Source organism: Tinamus guttatus, unplaced genomic scaffold, assembly GCF_059628265.1.
Source record: "Tinamus guttatus ecotype Peru unplaced genomic scaffold, ASM5962826v1 Tinamus_guttatus_pri_ptg001345l, whole genome shotgun sequence".
Lineage (NCBI taxonomy): Eukaryota > Metazoa > Chordata > Aves > Tinamiformes > Tinamidae > Tinamus > Tinamus guttatus.
Genome location: NW_028289879.1, coordinates 42,438 through 58,899, shown reverse-complemented (window position 1 = coordinate 58,899; position 16,462 = coordinate 42,438). Strand labels below are relative to the sequence as shown.

Sequence of the window (16,462 nt, the reverse complement as noted above, 5' to 3'; positions counted from 1 at the left end):
ATTCACCTCTATGGGCCCTCATGGTGTCCCCAACCTGTCCCCACGTCCCCCATGAACCTTTATGGGGCCCTCATGGTGTCCCCAACCTGTCCCCGTGTCCCCCATGAACCTTTATGGGGCCCTCAGGGTGTCCCCAACCTGTCCCCGTGTCCCCCATTCACCTCTGTGTGACACTTGTGTCCCCAACCTGTCCCCGTGCCCCCCATGAACCTTTATGGGGCCCTCAGGGTGTCCCCAACCTGTCCCCATGTTCCCCATGAACCTCTGTGTGGCACCTGAGATGTCCCCAACCTGTCCCCTTGTCCTCCATTCACCTCTATGGGGCCCTCATGGTGTCCCCAATCTGTCCCCATGCCCCCCATTCACCTCTATGGGGCCCTCATGGTGTCCCAACCTGTCCTCATGTCCCCCATGAGCCTCTGTGTGGCACTTGTGTCCCCAACCTGTCCCCCATTCACCTCTATGGGGCCCTCATGGTGTCCCCAACCTGTCCCCACGTCCCCCATTCACCTCTATGGGGCCCTCATGGTGTCCCCAACCTGTCCCCGTGTCCCCCATGAACCTTTATGGGGCCCTCATGGTGTCCCCAACCTGTCCCCACGTCCCCCATTCACTTCTATGGGGCCCTCATGGTGTCCCCAAACTGTCCCCATGTCCCCCATTCACCTCTATGGGGCCCTCATGGTGTCCCCAGCCTGTCCCCATGTCCCCCATTCACCTCTATGGGGCCCTCATGGTGTCCCCAACCTGTCCCCATGCCTTCCATTCACCTCTGTGTGGCACTTGTGTCCCCAACCTGTCCCCGTGTCCCCCATTCACCTCTATGGGGCCCTCACGGTGTCCCCAACCTGTCCCCATGTCCCCCATGAACCTTTATGGGGCCCTCATGGTGTCCCCAACCTGTCCCCTCGTCCCCCATTCACCTCTGTGTGGCACTTGTGTCCCCAACCTGTCCCTGTGTCCCCCATTCACCTCTATGGGGCCCTCATGGTGTCCCCAACCTGTCCCCATGCCTTCCATTCACCTCTGTGTGACACTTGTGTCCCCAACCTGTCCCCGTGTCCCCCATGAACCTTTATGGGGCCCTCAGGGTGTCCCCAACCTGTCCCCATGTTCCCCACGAACCTCTGTGTGGCACCTGAGATGTCCCCAACCTGTCCCCATGTCCCCCATGAACCTTTATGGGGCCCTCATGGTGTCCCCAACCTGTCCCCTTGTCCTCCATTCACCTCTATGGGGCCCTCATGGTGTCCCCAATCTGTCCCCATGCCCCCCATTCACCTCTATGGGGCCCTCATGGTGTCCCCAACCTGTCCCCATGTCCCCCATGAGCCTCTGTGTGACACTTGTGTCCCCAACCTGTCCCCGTGTCCCCCATTCACCTCTATGGGGCCCTCATGGTGTCCCCAACCTGTCCCCGTGTCCCCCATGAACCTTTATGGGGCCCTCGTGGTTTCCCCAATCTGTCCCCATGTCCCCCATGAACCTCTGTGTGACACTTGTGTCCCCAACCTGTCCCCACGTCCCCCATTCACCTCTATGGGGCCCTCACGGTGTCCCCAACCTGTCCCTATGTCCCCCATTCACCTCTATGGGGCCCTCATGGTGTCCCCAACCTGTCCCCATGCCTTCCATTCACCTCTGTGTGACACTTGTGTCCCCAACCTGTCCCATGTTCCCCATGAACCTCTGTGTGGCACCTGAGATGTCCCCAACCTGTCCCCATGTCCCCCATTCACCTCTATGGGGCCCTCATGGTGTCCCCAATCTGTCCTCATGTCCCCCATGAACCTTTATGGGACCCTCATGGTGTCCCCAACCTGTCCCCTTGTCCTCCATTCACCTCTATGGGGCCCTCACGGTGTCCCCAACCTGTCCCCATGTCCCCCATGAACCTTTATGGGGCCCTCATGGTGTCCCCAACCTGTCCCCTCGTCCCCATTCACCTCTGTGTGGCACTTGTGTCCCCAACCTGTCCTGTGTCCCCCATTCACCTCTATGGGGCCCTCATGGTGTCCCCAACCTGTCCCATGCCTTCCATTCACCTCTGTGTGACACTTGTGTCCCAACCTGTCCCCGTGTCCCCCATGAACCTTTATGGGGCCCTCAGGGTGTCCCCAACCTGTCCCCATGTTCCCCACGAACCTCTGTGTGGCACCTGAGATGTCCCCAACCTGTCCCCATGTCCCCCATGAACCTTTATGGGGCCCTCATGGTGTCCCCAACCTGTCCCCTTGTCCTCCATTCACCTCTATGGGGCCCTCATGGTGTCCCCAATCTGTCCCCATGCCCCCCATTCACCTCTATGGGGCCCTCATGGTGTCCCCAACCTGTCCCCATGTCCCCCATGAGCCTCTGTGTGACACTTGTGTCCCCAACCTGTCCCCGTGTCCCCCATTCACCTCTATGGGGCCCTCATGGTGTCCCCAACCTGTCCCCGTGTCCCCCATGAACCTTTATGGGGCCCTCGTGGTTTCCCCAATCTGTCCCCATGTCCCCCATGAACCTCTGTGTGACACTTGTGTCCCCAACCTGTCCCCACGTCCCCCATTCACCTCTATGGGGCCCCTCACGGTGTCCCCAACTGTCCCTATGTCCCCCATTCACCTCTATGGGGCCCTCATGGTGTCCCCAACCTGTCCCCATGCCTTCCATTCACCTCTGTGTGACACTTGTGTCCCCAACCTGTCCCCATGTTCCCCATGAACCTCTGTGTGGCACCTGAGATGTCCCCAACCTGTCCCCATGTCCCCCATTCACCTCTATGGGGCCCTCATGGTGTCCCCAATCTGTCCTCATGTCCCCCATGAACCTTTATGGGGCCCTCATGGTGTCCCCAACCTGTCCCCTTGTCCTCCATTCACCTCTATGGGGCCCTCACGGTGTCCCCAACCTGTCCCTGTGTCCCCATTCACCTCTATGGGGCCCTCATGGTGTCCCCAATCTGTCCCCATGTCCCCCATTCACCTCTATGGGGCCCTGTGGGGGGGGGGGCAGGTGCGGTATAAAGGGGGGGGCCACAGGGAGAGGGTCCCATTTGTGGGGAAAAAACATCCAAAAAGGAAAAAAAAAAGGGGGGGGGGAACAACAAAAAAGGGGAAAAAAACAACAAAAAAGGGGGAAAAAAACAACAAAAAAGGGAAAAGCCAACAAAAAAAGGAAAAAACAACAAAAAAGGAAAAAAATCATCAAAAAAAGGGAAAAATGACAAAAAAGGGGGAAAAAATGACAAGAAAACCATAGACAAGGTGCGGGGGGGGGGAAGCCTTTAATGAGAGCAGCCCCCGGGGGGGGGTCCGCGCCGCCCCCCCCCGGTTCAGCCCTCGGGCGGGGGGGGCGCCGGGCCCAGCGGGGGGGGCAGCTCCGTGGGTTGGGTCCCGGGGGGGGGGCGGCTCCGCGGGGGGGCTGCTGGCCCCGCCCCCCTCGGCCGGGGGGGGCCCTCGGCGCCCGTGGGGGGGTCCTGGAAAAGGGGGGGGGGGTTAGAGCACCCAAGGTGGGGGGGGTTGGAGGACCCCAAGGTGGGGGGGGGGGAGGATCCCATATGGGGGGGGGTTGGAGGACCCCAATGTGGGGGGGTTGGAGGACCCCAATGGGGGTGGTTGGAGGACCCCAATGTGGGGGGGGAGGTTGGAGGACCCCAATGGGAGGGGGGTTGGAGGACCCCAATGTGGAGGGGGGTTGGAGCACCCCAATGTGGGGGGGGGAGGGGTTGGGGGACCCCAATGGGGGGGTGTTTGGAGGACCTCAATGTGGGGGGTTGGAGGACTCCAATGTGGGGGGGTTGGAGGACCCCAATGTGGGGGGGAGGTTGGAGGACCCCAATGTGGGGGGGTTGGAGGACCCCAATGGGGGGGCTTGGAGGACCCCAATGTGGGGGGGGTTGAAGGACCCCAATGTGGGGGGGAGGTTGGAGGACCCCAATGTGGGGGGTTGGAGGACCCCAATGGAGGGGGGCTTGGAGGACCCCAATGGGGGTGGTTGGAGGACCCCAATGGGAGGGGGGTTGGAGGACCCCAATGTGGGGGGGGGTGGAGGACTCCAATGTGGGGGGGGGGTTGGAGGACCCCAATGGGGGGGGTGACGGAAGGGGGGGGGTCGGTACCTTGGGGGGTGCCGGGGGGGGGCCGCCCCCCCCCCGCGAGGCTCCTCCTCCTCCTCCTCCTCCTCCTCCCGGGGGGGCTCCGGGGCGTCCGGCCGCGGCTCCGGGGGGGGCTCCTCGGCGGGGGGGGGGCGCCGGGGGGCGGGCCGCCCCCCCCCGCCTTGGCCCCCCCCTCCTCGTCGCCCCCCCCCGCTTGGCACCTTGTCCTGGGGGGAGGGGGGGTTGAGGACCCCCCCCCGCCCCCCAATTTGGGCTCTAGCGCCCGGGGGGGGGGCATGGGGGAGTCTGGGGGGGGGTTTAGGGGGGGGTCAGGGGGAACATGGGGGATTTGGGGGGTTATAGGAGGGTTTGGGGGTGTTTTGGGGGGTGGGGGGGACATGGGGGGTTCGGGTTTATAGGGGGGGCTTGGGGGGTCCTGAGGGGGTTCTGGGGGGGTTGGAGGGGGTCAGGGAGGACATGGGGGATTTGGGGGTTATAGGAAGGTTTTGGGGTGTTTTGGGGGGGGGTGGGGGTCCTGGGGGGTTCTGGGGATTCTGGGGGGGCATTTGGGTTTGGGGAGTTATAGGGGGGTTTGGGGGGGGGTCCTGGGGGGTCCTGGGGGGTGTCATGAGGGGTTTGGGGGGTTTGGGGGGTTCCAGGGGTTTCGGGGGGCCATGGGGATTCCGGGGGGGGGGTTCCAGGGGGGTTCCATGGGTTTGGGTGGGGGCCATGGAGGTTCCAGGGGGGTTTTGGGGGGTACAGGGGACTGGGGGGGGACATGGGGGCTCCGGGGGGGCTCTGGGGGGTTCCAGGGGTTTGGGGGGGCCATGGGGGTTTTGGGGGGGTTTTTGGGGGCTCTGGGGGGTTCCATGGATTTGGGGGGGCCATGGGGGTTCTGGGGGGTTTTGGGGGGTTCCGGGGGGGTCTCACCTCCTCGGGGGGGGGCTCCTTGCCCTCGGGCTCCTGTTTTGGCGCTGGCCTCCAGGACGGCCATGGTGGAGAGGGGCACGTGGGCTTGCTGGGGGGGGGGGGGTCAGCGAGGGGCAGGACAGTGTCCCCAAGGTGTCACCCAGCCGTGTCCCCCCCCCGGTGTGTGTCCCTGGGGTGTCCCCGAGGTGTCACCCACCCATGTCCCCCCCCGGGGTTGTGTCCCCGAGGTGTCACCCAGCTGTGTCCCCCCCAGCTGTGTGTCCAGAGGGTGTCCCTGTGATGTCACCCAGCCATGCGTCCCTGAGGTGTCCCCAAGGTGTCACCCAGATGTGTCCCCCTGGGTGTGTGTCCCCGAGGTGTCACCAAGGTGTCCCCGAGCCATGTTCCGCCCAGGTGTGTGTCCCCAGGGTGTCCCCAAGGTGTCCCCGAGCCGTGTCCCCCCGAGGTGTGTCCCCCCAAGGTGACCCCAGGGTGTCCCCATCGTGTCCCCGTGGTGTCACCTGGTGGGGGGTCAGCGCCAGCAGCGGCTCCCGCAGCTCCGGGCACTTGTCCCACACGGCTGGGTGGGTGTCCCCATGTGTCCCCATGTCCCCCCATGGTGTCACCCCCCGTGTCCCCACCATGTCCCCGTGTCCCCGTGGTGTCACCTGGTGGGGGGTCAGCGCCCGCACGTGCGCCAGCAGCGGCTCCCGCAGCTCCGGGCACTTCTCGAACACGGCCGGGTGGGTGTCCCCATGTGTCCCCATGTCCCCCCATGGTGTCACCCCCCGTGTCCCCACCATGTCCCCGTGTCCCCGTGGTGTCACCTGGTGGGGGGTCAGCGCCCGCACGTGCGCCAGCAGCGGCTCCCGCAGCTCCGGGCACTTGTCCCACACGGCCGGGTGGGTGTCCCCATGTGTCCCCATGTCCCCCCATGGTGTCACCCCCCGTGTCCCCACCATGTCCCCGTGTCCCCGCGGTGTCACCTGGTGGGGGGTCAGCGCCCGCACGTGCGCCAGCAGCGGCTCCCGCAGCTCCGGGCACTTGTCCCACACAGCCGAGTGGGTGTCCCCATGTGTCCCCATGTCCCCCTGCGGTGTCACCCCCCGTGTCCCCGCGGTGTCACCTGGTGGGGGGTCAGCGCCCGCACGTGCGCCAGCAGCGGCTCCCGCAGCTCCGGGCACTTGTCCAACACGGCCGGGTGGGTGTCCCCGTGTGTCCCCATGTGTCCCATGTCCCCACCAAGTCCCCATGTCCCCACCATGTCCCCATGTCCCCGCGGTGTCACCTGGTGGGGGGTCAGCGCCCGCACGTGCGCCAGCAGCGGCTCCCGCAGCTCTGGGCACTTCTCGAACACGGCCGGGTGGGTGTCCCCGTGTGTCCCCATGTGTCCCATGTCCCCACCATGTCCCCATGTCCCCATGATGTCCCCGTGTCCCCGCGGTGTCACCTGGTGCAGGGTCAGCGCCCGCACGTGCGCCAGCAGCGGCTCCCGCAGCTCCGGACACTTCTCCCACACGGCCGGGTGGGTGTCCCCATGTGTCCCCATGTGTCCCCATGTGTCCCATGTCCCCACCGTGTCCCCGTGTCCCCGCGGTGTCACCTGGTGGGGGGTCAGCGCCCGCACGTGCGCCAGCAGCGGCTCCCGCAGCTCCGGGCACTTCTCCCACACGGCCGGGTGGGTGTCCCCATGTGTCCCCATGTGTCCCCATGTGTCCCATGTCCCCACCGTGTCCCCGTGTCCCCGCGGTGTCACCTGGTGGGGGGTCAGCGCCCGCACGTGCGCCAGCAGCGGCTCCCGCAGCTCCGGGCACTTCTCGAACACGGCCGGGTGGGTGTCCCCATGTGTCCCCATGTCCCCCCGCGGTGTCACCCCCCGTGTCCCCGCGGTGTCACCTGGTGGGGGGTCAGCGCCCGCACGTGCGCCAGCAGCGGCTCCCGCAGCTCCGGACACTTGTCCCACACGGCCGGGTGGGTGTCCCCGTGTGTCCCCATGTGTCCCATGTCCCCACCATGTCCCCATGTCCCCACCGTGTCCCCGTGTCCCCGCGGTGTCACCTGGTGCGGGGTCAGCGCCCGCACGTGCGCCAGCAGCGGCTCCCGCAGCTCTGGACACTTGTCCAACACGGCCGGGTGGGTGTCCCCATGTGTCCCCATGTGTCCCCATGTCCCCCCGCGGTGTCACCCCCCGTGTCCCCGCGGTGTCACCTGATGGGGGGTCAGCACCCGCACGTGCGCCAGCAGCGGCTCCCGCAGCTCCGGGCACTTGTCCAACACGGCCGGGTGGGTGTCCCCGTGTGTCCCCATGTGTCCCATGTCCCCACCAAGTCCCCATGTTCCCACCGTGTCCCCGTGTCCCCGCGGTGTCACCTGGTGGGGGGTCAGCGCCCGCACGTGCGCCAGCAGCGGCTCCCGCAGCTCCGGGCACTTGTCCCACACAGCCGGGTGGGTGTCCCCGTGTGTCCCCATGTCCCCCCGCGGTGTCACCCCCCGTGTCCCCGCGGTGCCACCTGGTGGGGGGTCAGCGCCCGCACGTGCGCCAGCAGCGGCTCCCGCAGCTCCGGGCACTTCTCGAACACGGCCGCCAGCTGCGGCGGCGGCAGCTGCAGGATCACCTGGAACGACTGCGGCCGCGTGCGCTGGCAGCACTTGATGAAGCCCTCCCACACCTTGGGGTACTTCCACACCTGCGAAAAGAGGGGACACGGGGGGACACTGGGTCAGGGGACACGGCCAGGACAGTGGGATGGACATGGGGACATGCTGGGCGCAGTGGCACATTGGACATGGGGACAGGGTGGCAGCGCTTGATGAAGCCCTCCCACACCTTGGGGTACTTCCACACCTGGGAAAAGGGACACGGGGACACGGGGACACGGGGTCAGGGGACAAGGGGACATGGGGACACGGGGACACAGGGACACATTGGACATGGGGATACATTGGACATGGGGACACATTGGACATGGGGACAGGCTGGCAGCACTTGATGAAGCCCTCCCACACCTTGGGGTACTTCCACACCTGCAGAAAGGGGACATGGGGGGACACCGGGTCAGGGGACAAGGGGACATGGGGACACGGGGACACAGGGACACATTGGACATGGGGACACATTGGACATGGGGACAGGCTGGCAGCACTTGATGAAGCCCTCCCACACCTTGGGGTACTTCCACACCTGGGAAAAGGGACACGGGGACACGGGGACACGGGGTCAGGGGACATGGGGACACGGGGACACAGGGACACATTGGACATGGGGACACATTGGACATGGGGACACACTGGACATGGGGACAGGCTGGCAGCACTTGATGAAGCCCTCCCACACCTTGGGGTACTTCCACACCTGGGAAAAGGGACACGGGGACACGGGGTCAGGGGACACGGGGACACAGGGTCAGGGGACATGGGGACACAGGGTCAGGGGACATGGCGGGGACAGGGACAGCGGGATGGGCACAAAGAGCATGGGGACACATTGGACATGGGGACACATTGGACATGGGGACAGGCTGGCAGCGCTTGATGAAGCCCTCCCACACCTTGGGGTACTTCCACACCTGGGAAAAGAGGGGACACCGGGTCAGGGGACACAGGGACACGGGGTCAGGGGACACGGGGACACGGGGACACAGGGACACATTGGACATGGGGACAGGGTGGCAGCGCTTGATGAAGCCCTCCCACACCTTGGGGTACTTCCACACCTGGGAAAAGGGACACGGGGACACGGGGTCAGGGGACAAGGGGACATGGGGACAAGGGGACACAGGGACACATTGGACATGGGGACACATTGGACATGGGGACAGGGTGGCAGCGCTTGATGAAGCCCTCCCACACCTTGGGGTACTTCCACACCTGCAGAAAGGGGACATGGGGGGACACCGGGTCAGGGGACATGGGGACACATTGGACATGGGGACACACTGGGCACAGGGAGGGGGTGGCAGCACTTGAAGCCCTCCCACACCTTGTGGGGGGGGCACTGCGGTCAGGGGACATGGGGACAGCGGGGACATGGGGACGGGCAGGGGGGACACGCAAGGGGACACCAGGATGGGCAGGGGGACACATGGGACACCAGGATGGACACACAGAGCAGGACAAGGGACACCAGGACGGGCAGGGGACACCCAGAGCACGACAAGGGCCACCCAGCGGTGCCAGGGCCAGGCCGGCCACCGCGGCCAGGAAGGGCCACCCCGGAGCCCCAGCAGGGTCAACCCGGAGCCCCCGGGGCCACCAGGGGCCACCAGAGGGGACCCGCGACCGCCTAAGGGCAGCCATGGCCACCCGGGGGGACCTGCGGCCACAAGGGCCACCCGAGAGTCCCTGCAGCCACCCGAGGGTCCCCGCAGCCACCCGAATGGACCCACGGCCACCAGGGCCACCTGAGGGTCCCCGTGGCCACCAGGACCACTTGAAGGGACTTGCGGCCACCCAAAGGGACCCATGGCCACCAGGGCCAGCCGAGGGTCCCCGCGGCCACCCGAGGTCCCCGCGGCCCCCAGGGCCACATGAGGGAACCCGCAGCCACCTGAGGGTCTCCGTGGCCACCTGAGGTCCCTGCAACCACCAGGGCCACATGAGAGAACCTGCAGCCACCCAAGGGGACCTGCAGCCACCCAAGGGCCCCAGGGCCACCCAAGGGTCCCTGTGGCCACCCGAATGGACCCACGGCCACCAGGACCATGTGAGGGAACCTGCAGCCACCAGAAGGGTCCCCATGGCCACCCAAGGGTCCCCGCGGCCACCCGAGGTCCCCGCGGCCACCAGGACCATGTGAGGGAACCTGCAGCCACCCGAAGGGTCCCCATGGCCACCCAAGGATCCCCGCGGCCACCCGAGGGTCCCCGTGGCCACCTGAAGGGACCCACAACCACTTGAAGGGACCCACGACCACCAGGGCCATCCTGTGGCCACCAGGGCCACATGAGGGAACCCGCAGCCACCCGAGGGGACCTGCAGCCACCCACAGGGACCCGTGGCCACCCAAGGGCCCCGCGGCCACCAGGACCACTTGAAGGGACTTGTGGCCACCCAAAGGGACCCACGGCCACCAGAGCCACGTGAGGGAACCCACGGCCACCCAAACGGACCTGTGGCCATCAGGGCCACATGAGGGTCCCCGCGGCCACCCGAGGGTCCCCACGGCCACCAGAAAGGAACCATGGCCACCCGAGCGTCCCCACGGCCACCAGGGCCACCCGAGGGTCCCGGCAGCCACCCAAGGGGACCTGCAGCTACCCAAGGGCCCCAGGGCCACCCGAGGGTCCCCGTGGCCACCCGAATGGACCCACGGCCACCAGGGCCATGTGAGGGAACCCGCAGCCACTCAAAGGGTCCCCATGGCCACCCAAGGGTCCCCGCGGCCACCCGAGGGTCCCCGCGGCCACCAGGGCCACCCGCGGCCACCCAAAGGGACCCATGGCCACCAGGGCCACGTGAGGGAACCCGCAGACACCCGAAGGGACCTGTGGCCACCAGGGCCACCTTAGGGTCCCCACAGCCACCCGAGGTCCCTGCGGCCACCAGGGCCACATGAGGGGACCCGCAGCCACCCGAAGGGATCCACGACCACCTGAATGGACCCGCGGCCACCAGGGCCACCCGAGGGTCCCCGTGGCCACCAGGGCCACTTGAAGGACTTGTGGCCACCCAAAGGGACCCACGGCCACCAGGGCCACCCGAGGGAACCCACGGCAACCTGAACGGACCTGCGGCCACCAGGGCCACGTGAGGGAACCCGCAGACACCCGAATGGACCCGCGGCCACCAGGGCCACCCGAGGGTCCCCATGGCCACCTGAATGGACCCATGGCCACCAGGGCCATCCCGTGGCCACCAGGGCCACATGAGGGAACCCGCGGGCACCAGAGGTCCCCGTGGCCACCAGGGCCACCCAAGGGTCCCCGCAGCCACCCGAGGTCCCTGCGGCCACCAGGGCCACGTGAGGGTCCCTGCAGCCACCCAAGGGCCCCAGGGCCACCCGAGGGTCCCCGCGGCCACCTGAGGGTCCCCGTGGCCACCTGAATGGACCCACGGCCACCTGAGGGTCCCTGTGGCCACCAGGGCCACTTGAAGGGACTTGTGGCCACCCAAAGGGACCCACGGCCACCAGAGCCACCTGAGGGAACCCACGGCCACCCAAACGGACCTGTGGCCATCAGGGCCACATGAGGGTCCCCGCGGCCACCCGAGGGTCCCCGCGGCCACCTGAAGGTCCCCACGACCACCAGGGCCACCCGAGGGTCCCTGCAGCCACCCAAGGGTCCCCGCGGCCACCAGGGCCACCCGAGGTCCCCGCGGCCACCCGAGGTCCCTGCAGCCACCCAAGGATCCCTGCGGCCCCCAGGGCCACCCAAGGGTCCCCGTGGCCACCCGAAGGGACCCATGACCACCTGAAGGGACCCACGACCACCAGAGCCACCCGAGCGTCCCCGTGGCCACCAGGGCCACCCGAGGGTCCCCGTGGCCACCAGGACCACTTCAAGGGACCCATGGCCACCCGAGGGAACCCACGGCAACCTGAACGGACCTGCGGCCACCAGGGCCACCCGAGGGGCCCCACGGCCACCAGGGCCACTTGAAGGGACTTGTGGCCACCCAAAGGGACCCAGGGCCACCCGAGGGTCCCCGTGGCCACCCGAAGGGACCCATGACCACCTGAAGGGACCCACGACCACCAGAGCCACCCGAGGGTCCCCGTGGCCACCAGGGCCACCCGAGGGTCCCTGCAGCCACCCGAGGTCCCCGTGGCCACCCGAAGGGACCCACAGCCACCTGAAGGGACCCACGACCACCAGGGCCACCCGAGGGTCCCCGTGGCCACCAGGACCACTTCAAGGGACCCATGGCCACCCGAGGGAACCCACGGCAACCTGAACGGACCTGCGGCCACCAGGGCCACCCGAGGGGCCCCACGGCCACCAGGGCCACTTGAAGGGACTTGTGGCCACCCAAAGGGACCCAGGGCCACCCGAGGGTCCCCGTGGCCACCCGAAGGGACCCATGACCACCTGAAGGGACCCACGACCACCAGGGCCACCCGAGGGTCCCCGTGGCCACCAGGACCACTTCAAGGGACCCATGGCCACCCGAGGGAACCCACGGCAACCTGAACGGACCTGCGGCCACCAGGGCCACCCGAGGGGCCCCCACGGCCACCAGGGCCACTTGAAGGGACTTGTGGCCACCCAAAGGGACCCAGGGCCACCCGAGGGTCCCCGTGGCCACCCGAAGGGACCCATGACCACCTGAAGGGACCCACGACCACCAGAGCCACCCGAGGGTCCCCGTGGCCACCAGGGCCACCCGAGGGTCCCTGCAGCCACCCAAGGGTCCCCGCGGCCACCAGGGCCACCCGAGGTCCCCGCGGCCACCCGAGGTCCCTGCAGCCACCCAAGGGTCCCTGCGGCCCCCAGGGCCACCCGAGGCTCCCCGTGGCCACCCGAAGGGACCCATGACCACCTGAAGGGACCCACGACCACCAGAGCCACCCGAGGGTCCCCGTGGCCACCAGGGCCACCCGAGGGTCCCTGCAGCCACCCGAGGTCCCCGTGGCCACCCGAAGGGACCCATGACCACCTGAAGGGACCCACGACCACCAGGGCCACCCGAGGGTCCCTGCAGCCACCCAAGGGTCCCCGCGGCCACCAGGGTCACCTGAGGGTCCCCGTGGCCACCTGAGGGTCCCCACGGCCCCCAGGGCCACCCGAGGGTCCCCGTGGCCACCAGGACCACTTCAAGGGACCCATGGCCACCCGAGGGAACCCACGGCAACCTGAACGGACCTGCGGCCACCAGGGCCACCCGAGGGGCCCCACGGCCGCCAGGGCCACTTGAAGGGACTTGTGGCCACCCAAAGGGACCCAGGGCCACCCGAGGGTCCCCGTGGCCACCCGAAGGGACCCATGACCACCTGAAGGGACCCCACGACCACCAGAGCCAGCCGAGGGTCCCCGTGGCCACCAGGGCCACCCGAGGGTCCCTGCAGCCACCCAAGGTCCCCGTGGCCACCCGAAGGGACCCACGACCACCTGAAGGGACCCACGACCACCAGGGCCACCCGAGGGTCCCTGCAGCCACCCAAGGGTCCCCGCGGCCACCAGGGCCACCCGAGGTCCCTGCGGCCACCCGAGGTCCCTGCAGCCACCCAAGGGTCCCTGCGGCCCCCAGGGCCACCCGAGGGTCCCTGTGGCCACCAGGGCCACCCGAGGGTCCCTGCAGCCACCCGAGGTCCCCGTGGCCACCCGAAGGGACCCACAACCACCAGGGCCACCCGAGGGTCCCTGCAGCCACCCGAGGTCCCCGTGGCCACCCGAAGGGACCCACAGCCACCAGGGCCACCCAAAGGGCCCCGCGGCCCCCCAGGGCCACCCGAGGGTCCCCGCGGCCACCTGCTTCATGATGAGGCGCGCGAGGACGTTCATGACGAAGCCGCCCAGGCGCGGGTAGGCGCCCAGCGCCTGGATCACGGTGCGCATGAGCAGGACGGGCAGCGGGTTCTGCTCCAGCAGCTGCTGCGTCACCACGGCCAGCACCTCCGACGTGTACACGTTGCGCTCGGCGAAGCACAGGTTGGTGGCTGCGGGGACGGCGGCGTCACCGGGATGGCCGCGGCGTCACCGGCATCACCGCGGTGTCACCAGGATCACCATGGTGGCACTAGCATCACTGTGGTGTCACCAGGATCGCCACAGCATCACTGGGGTCACCACAGCGTCACCGGGATGGCCGCGGTGTCACCATAGTGGCGCCGGCAGCACCGCGGGGTCGCGGGAATCACCGTGGTGTCACCGCGGTGTCGCCGGGATCACTGCGGTGTCACCGGGATCGCCACAGCGTCACCGGGATCGCCGCGGTGTCACCGGGATCACCGCGGTGTCACCAGTATCACCGCGGTGTCACCAGGATCACCATGGTGGCACTAGCATCACTGCGGTGTCACCAGGATCGCCACAGCGTCGCTGGGATCACCACGGTGTCACCAGGATCACTGAGGTGTCACCAGTGTCACCGTGGTGTCACCAGGATCACTGTGGTGTCACCGGGATCACTGCGGTGTCACCGGGATCGCCACAGCGTCACTGGGATCACCGCGGTGTCACCAGGATCACCATGGTGGCACTAGCATCACTGTGGTGTCACCAGCATCACCACAGCATCACTGGGATCACCACGGTGTCACTGGCGTCACCACGGTGTCACCAGGATCACTGCAGTGTCACCGGGATCACCGCGGCGTCACCGGGATCACCGCGGTGTCACCAGGATCACCATGGTGGCACTAGCATCACTGTGGTGTCACCAGCATCACCACAGCATCACTGGGATCACCACGGTGTCAGCGGTGTCACCACGGTGTCACCAGGATCACTGTGGTGTCACCGGGATCACCACGGCATCACCAGGATCACCGCGGTGTCACCAGGATCACCATGGTGGCACTAGCATCACTGCAGTGTCACCAGGATCGCCACAGCATCACTGGGATCACCACGGTGTCACTAGTGTCACCACGGTGTCACCAGGATCACTGCGGTGTCACCGGGATCGCCACAGCGTCACTGGGATCACCGCGGTGTCACCAGGATCACCGTGGTGTCACCGGGATCACCGTGGTGTCACCAGCGTCACTGTGGTGTCACCGGGATCACCACAGCGTCACTGGGATCACCACAGCATCATCGGGATCACCACGGTGTCACCAGCATCACCGCGGTGTCACCAGGATCACCATGGTGGCACTAGCATCACTGCGGTGTCACCAGGATCGCCACAGCGTCACTGGGATCACCACGGTGTCACCAGGATCACTGCGGTGTCACCAGCGTCACCGTGGTGTCACTAGGATCACTGCGGTGTCACCAGGATTTCCACAGCGTCACTGGGATCACCACGGTGTCACCAGGACCGCCATGGAGTCACCAGTGTCACCGCGGTGTCACCAGGATCACTGCAGCAGCACCAGGATCACCGTGGTGTCACTGGAATCACCGTGGTGTCACCACGGTGTCACCGGGATCACCGCGGTGACACCAGGATCGCCACGGCGTCACTGGGATCGCCATGGTGTCACCAGGATCGCTGCGATGTCACCAGCATCACCACAGCATCACTGGGATCACCACGGTGTCACTGGTGTCACCACGGTGTCACCAGGATCACTGCGGTGTCACCAGGATCACTGTGGTGTCACCAGGATCACCATGGGGTCACTGGTGTCACCACGGTGTCACCGGGATCACCACAGCGTCACTGGGATCACCACAGTGTCACCGGGATCACCATGGGGTCACCAGTGTCACCGCGGCGTCACCAGAATCACTGTGGTGTCACCAGAGTCACTGTGGTGTCACCAGCATCACCACAGCATCACTGGGATCACCACAGTGTCACTGGGATCACCACGGTGTCACCAGGATCACCATGGGGTCACTGCTGTCATCACGGTGTCACCAGCATCACGACAGCATCACTGGGATCACCACGGTGTCACCAGGACCGCCACGGGGTCACCAGTGTCACCACGGTGTCACCAGGATCACTGCAGTGTCACCGGTGTCGCCACAGTGTCACCAGGATCACCACAGCATCACTAGGATCACCACGGTGTCATCAGGACCGCCATGGGGTCACCAGTGTCACCGCGGTGTCACCAGGATCACTGCGGTGTCACCAGCGTCACTGTGGTGTCACTAGCATCACCACAGCATCACTGGGATCACCACGGTGTCACTGGGATCACCACGGTGTCACCAGGATCGCCATGGGGTCACTGCTGTCACCATGGTGTCACCAGTGTCACCAGGATCACTGTGGTGTCACCGGGATCACTATGGGGTCACCAGTGTCACCATGGTGTCACCAGGATCACCATGGTGTCACCAGGATCACTGCAGTGTCACCAGGATCGCCACAGCGTCACTGGGATCACCACGGTGTCACCGGGATCACCATGGTGTCACTGGGATCACTGCGGTGTCACCAGGATCGCTGCAGTGTCACCAGCGGCACCGTGGTGTCACCAGCATTGCCACAGCATTGCCAGGATCACCACGGCGTCATCAGGATCACTGTGGTGTCACCAGGATCACCATGGTGTCACTGGGATCGCCATGGGGTCACCAGTGTCACCGCAGTGTCACCAGGATCACTGCGGTGTCACCAGTGTCACCGTGGTGTCACCAGGATCACTGCGGTGTCACCAGGATCACCATGGTGTCACTGGGATCGCCCTGGGGTCACCAGTGTCACCGCGGTGTCACCAGGATCATTGCAGTGTCACCGGTGTCACCGTGGTGTCACCAGGATCGCTGTGGTGTCACCAGCGGCACCGTGGTGTCACCGGCATCGCCACGGCGGCATCGGGATCGCCACAGCATCGCCGGGATCACCGCAGTGTCACCGGGATCGCCATGGGGTCACCAGGATCACTGCGGTGTCACCAGGATCACCACGGTG

The 16,462-nt window shown here is 66.7% G+C and overlaps 1 protein-coding gene across 1 annotated transcript in view; it reads right to left on the bottom strand.

Moving 5' to 3' along the window:
* Nucleotides 1-4,491: 4,491 nt before the first annotated feature.
* Nucleotides 4,492-16,462, bottom strand: part of LOC104578513 (symplekin scaffold protein) — a 51,067-nt gene continuing 39,096 nt past the window's right edge. Inside the window, exons 22-25 of the mRNA XM_088539048.1 lie at nt 13,396-13,583; nt 7,498-7,674; nt 5,009-5,096; nt 4,492-4,514 (exon numbers count right to left, since the gene is read on the bottom strand). Of these exons, the coding sequence (XP_088395174.1) occupies nt 4,492-4,514; nt 5,009-5,096; nt 7,498-7,674; nt 13,396-13,583 (476 nt within the window). The remainder of the gene's footprint in view (nt 4,515-5,008; nt 5,097-7,497; nt 7,675-13,395; nt 13,584-16,462) is intronic.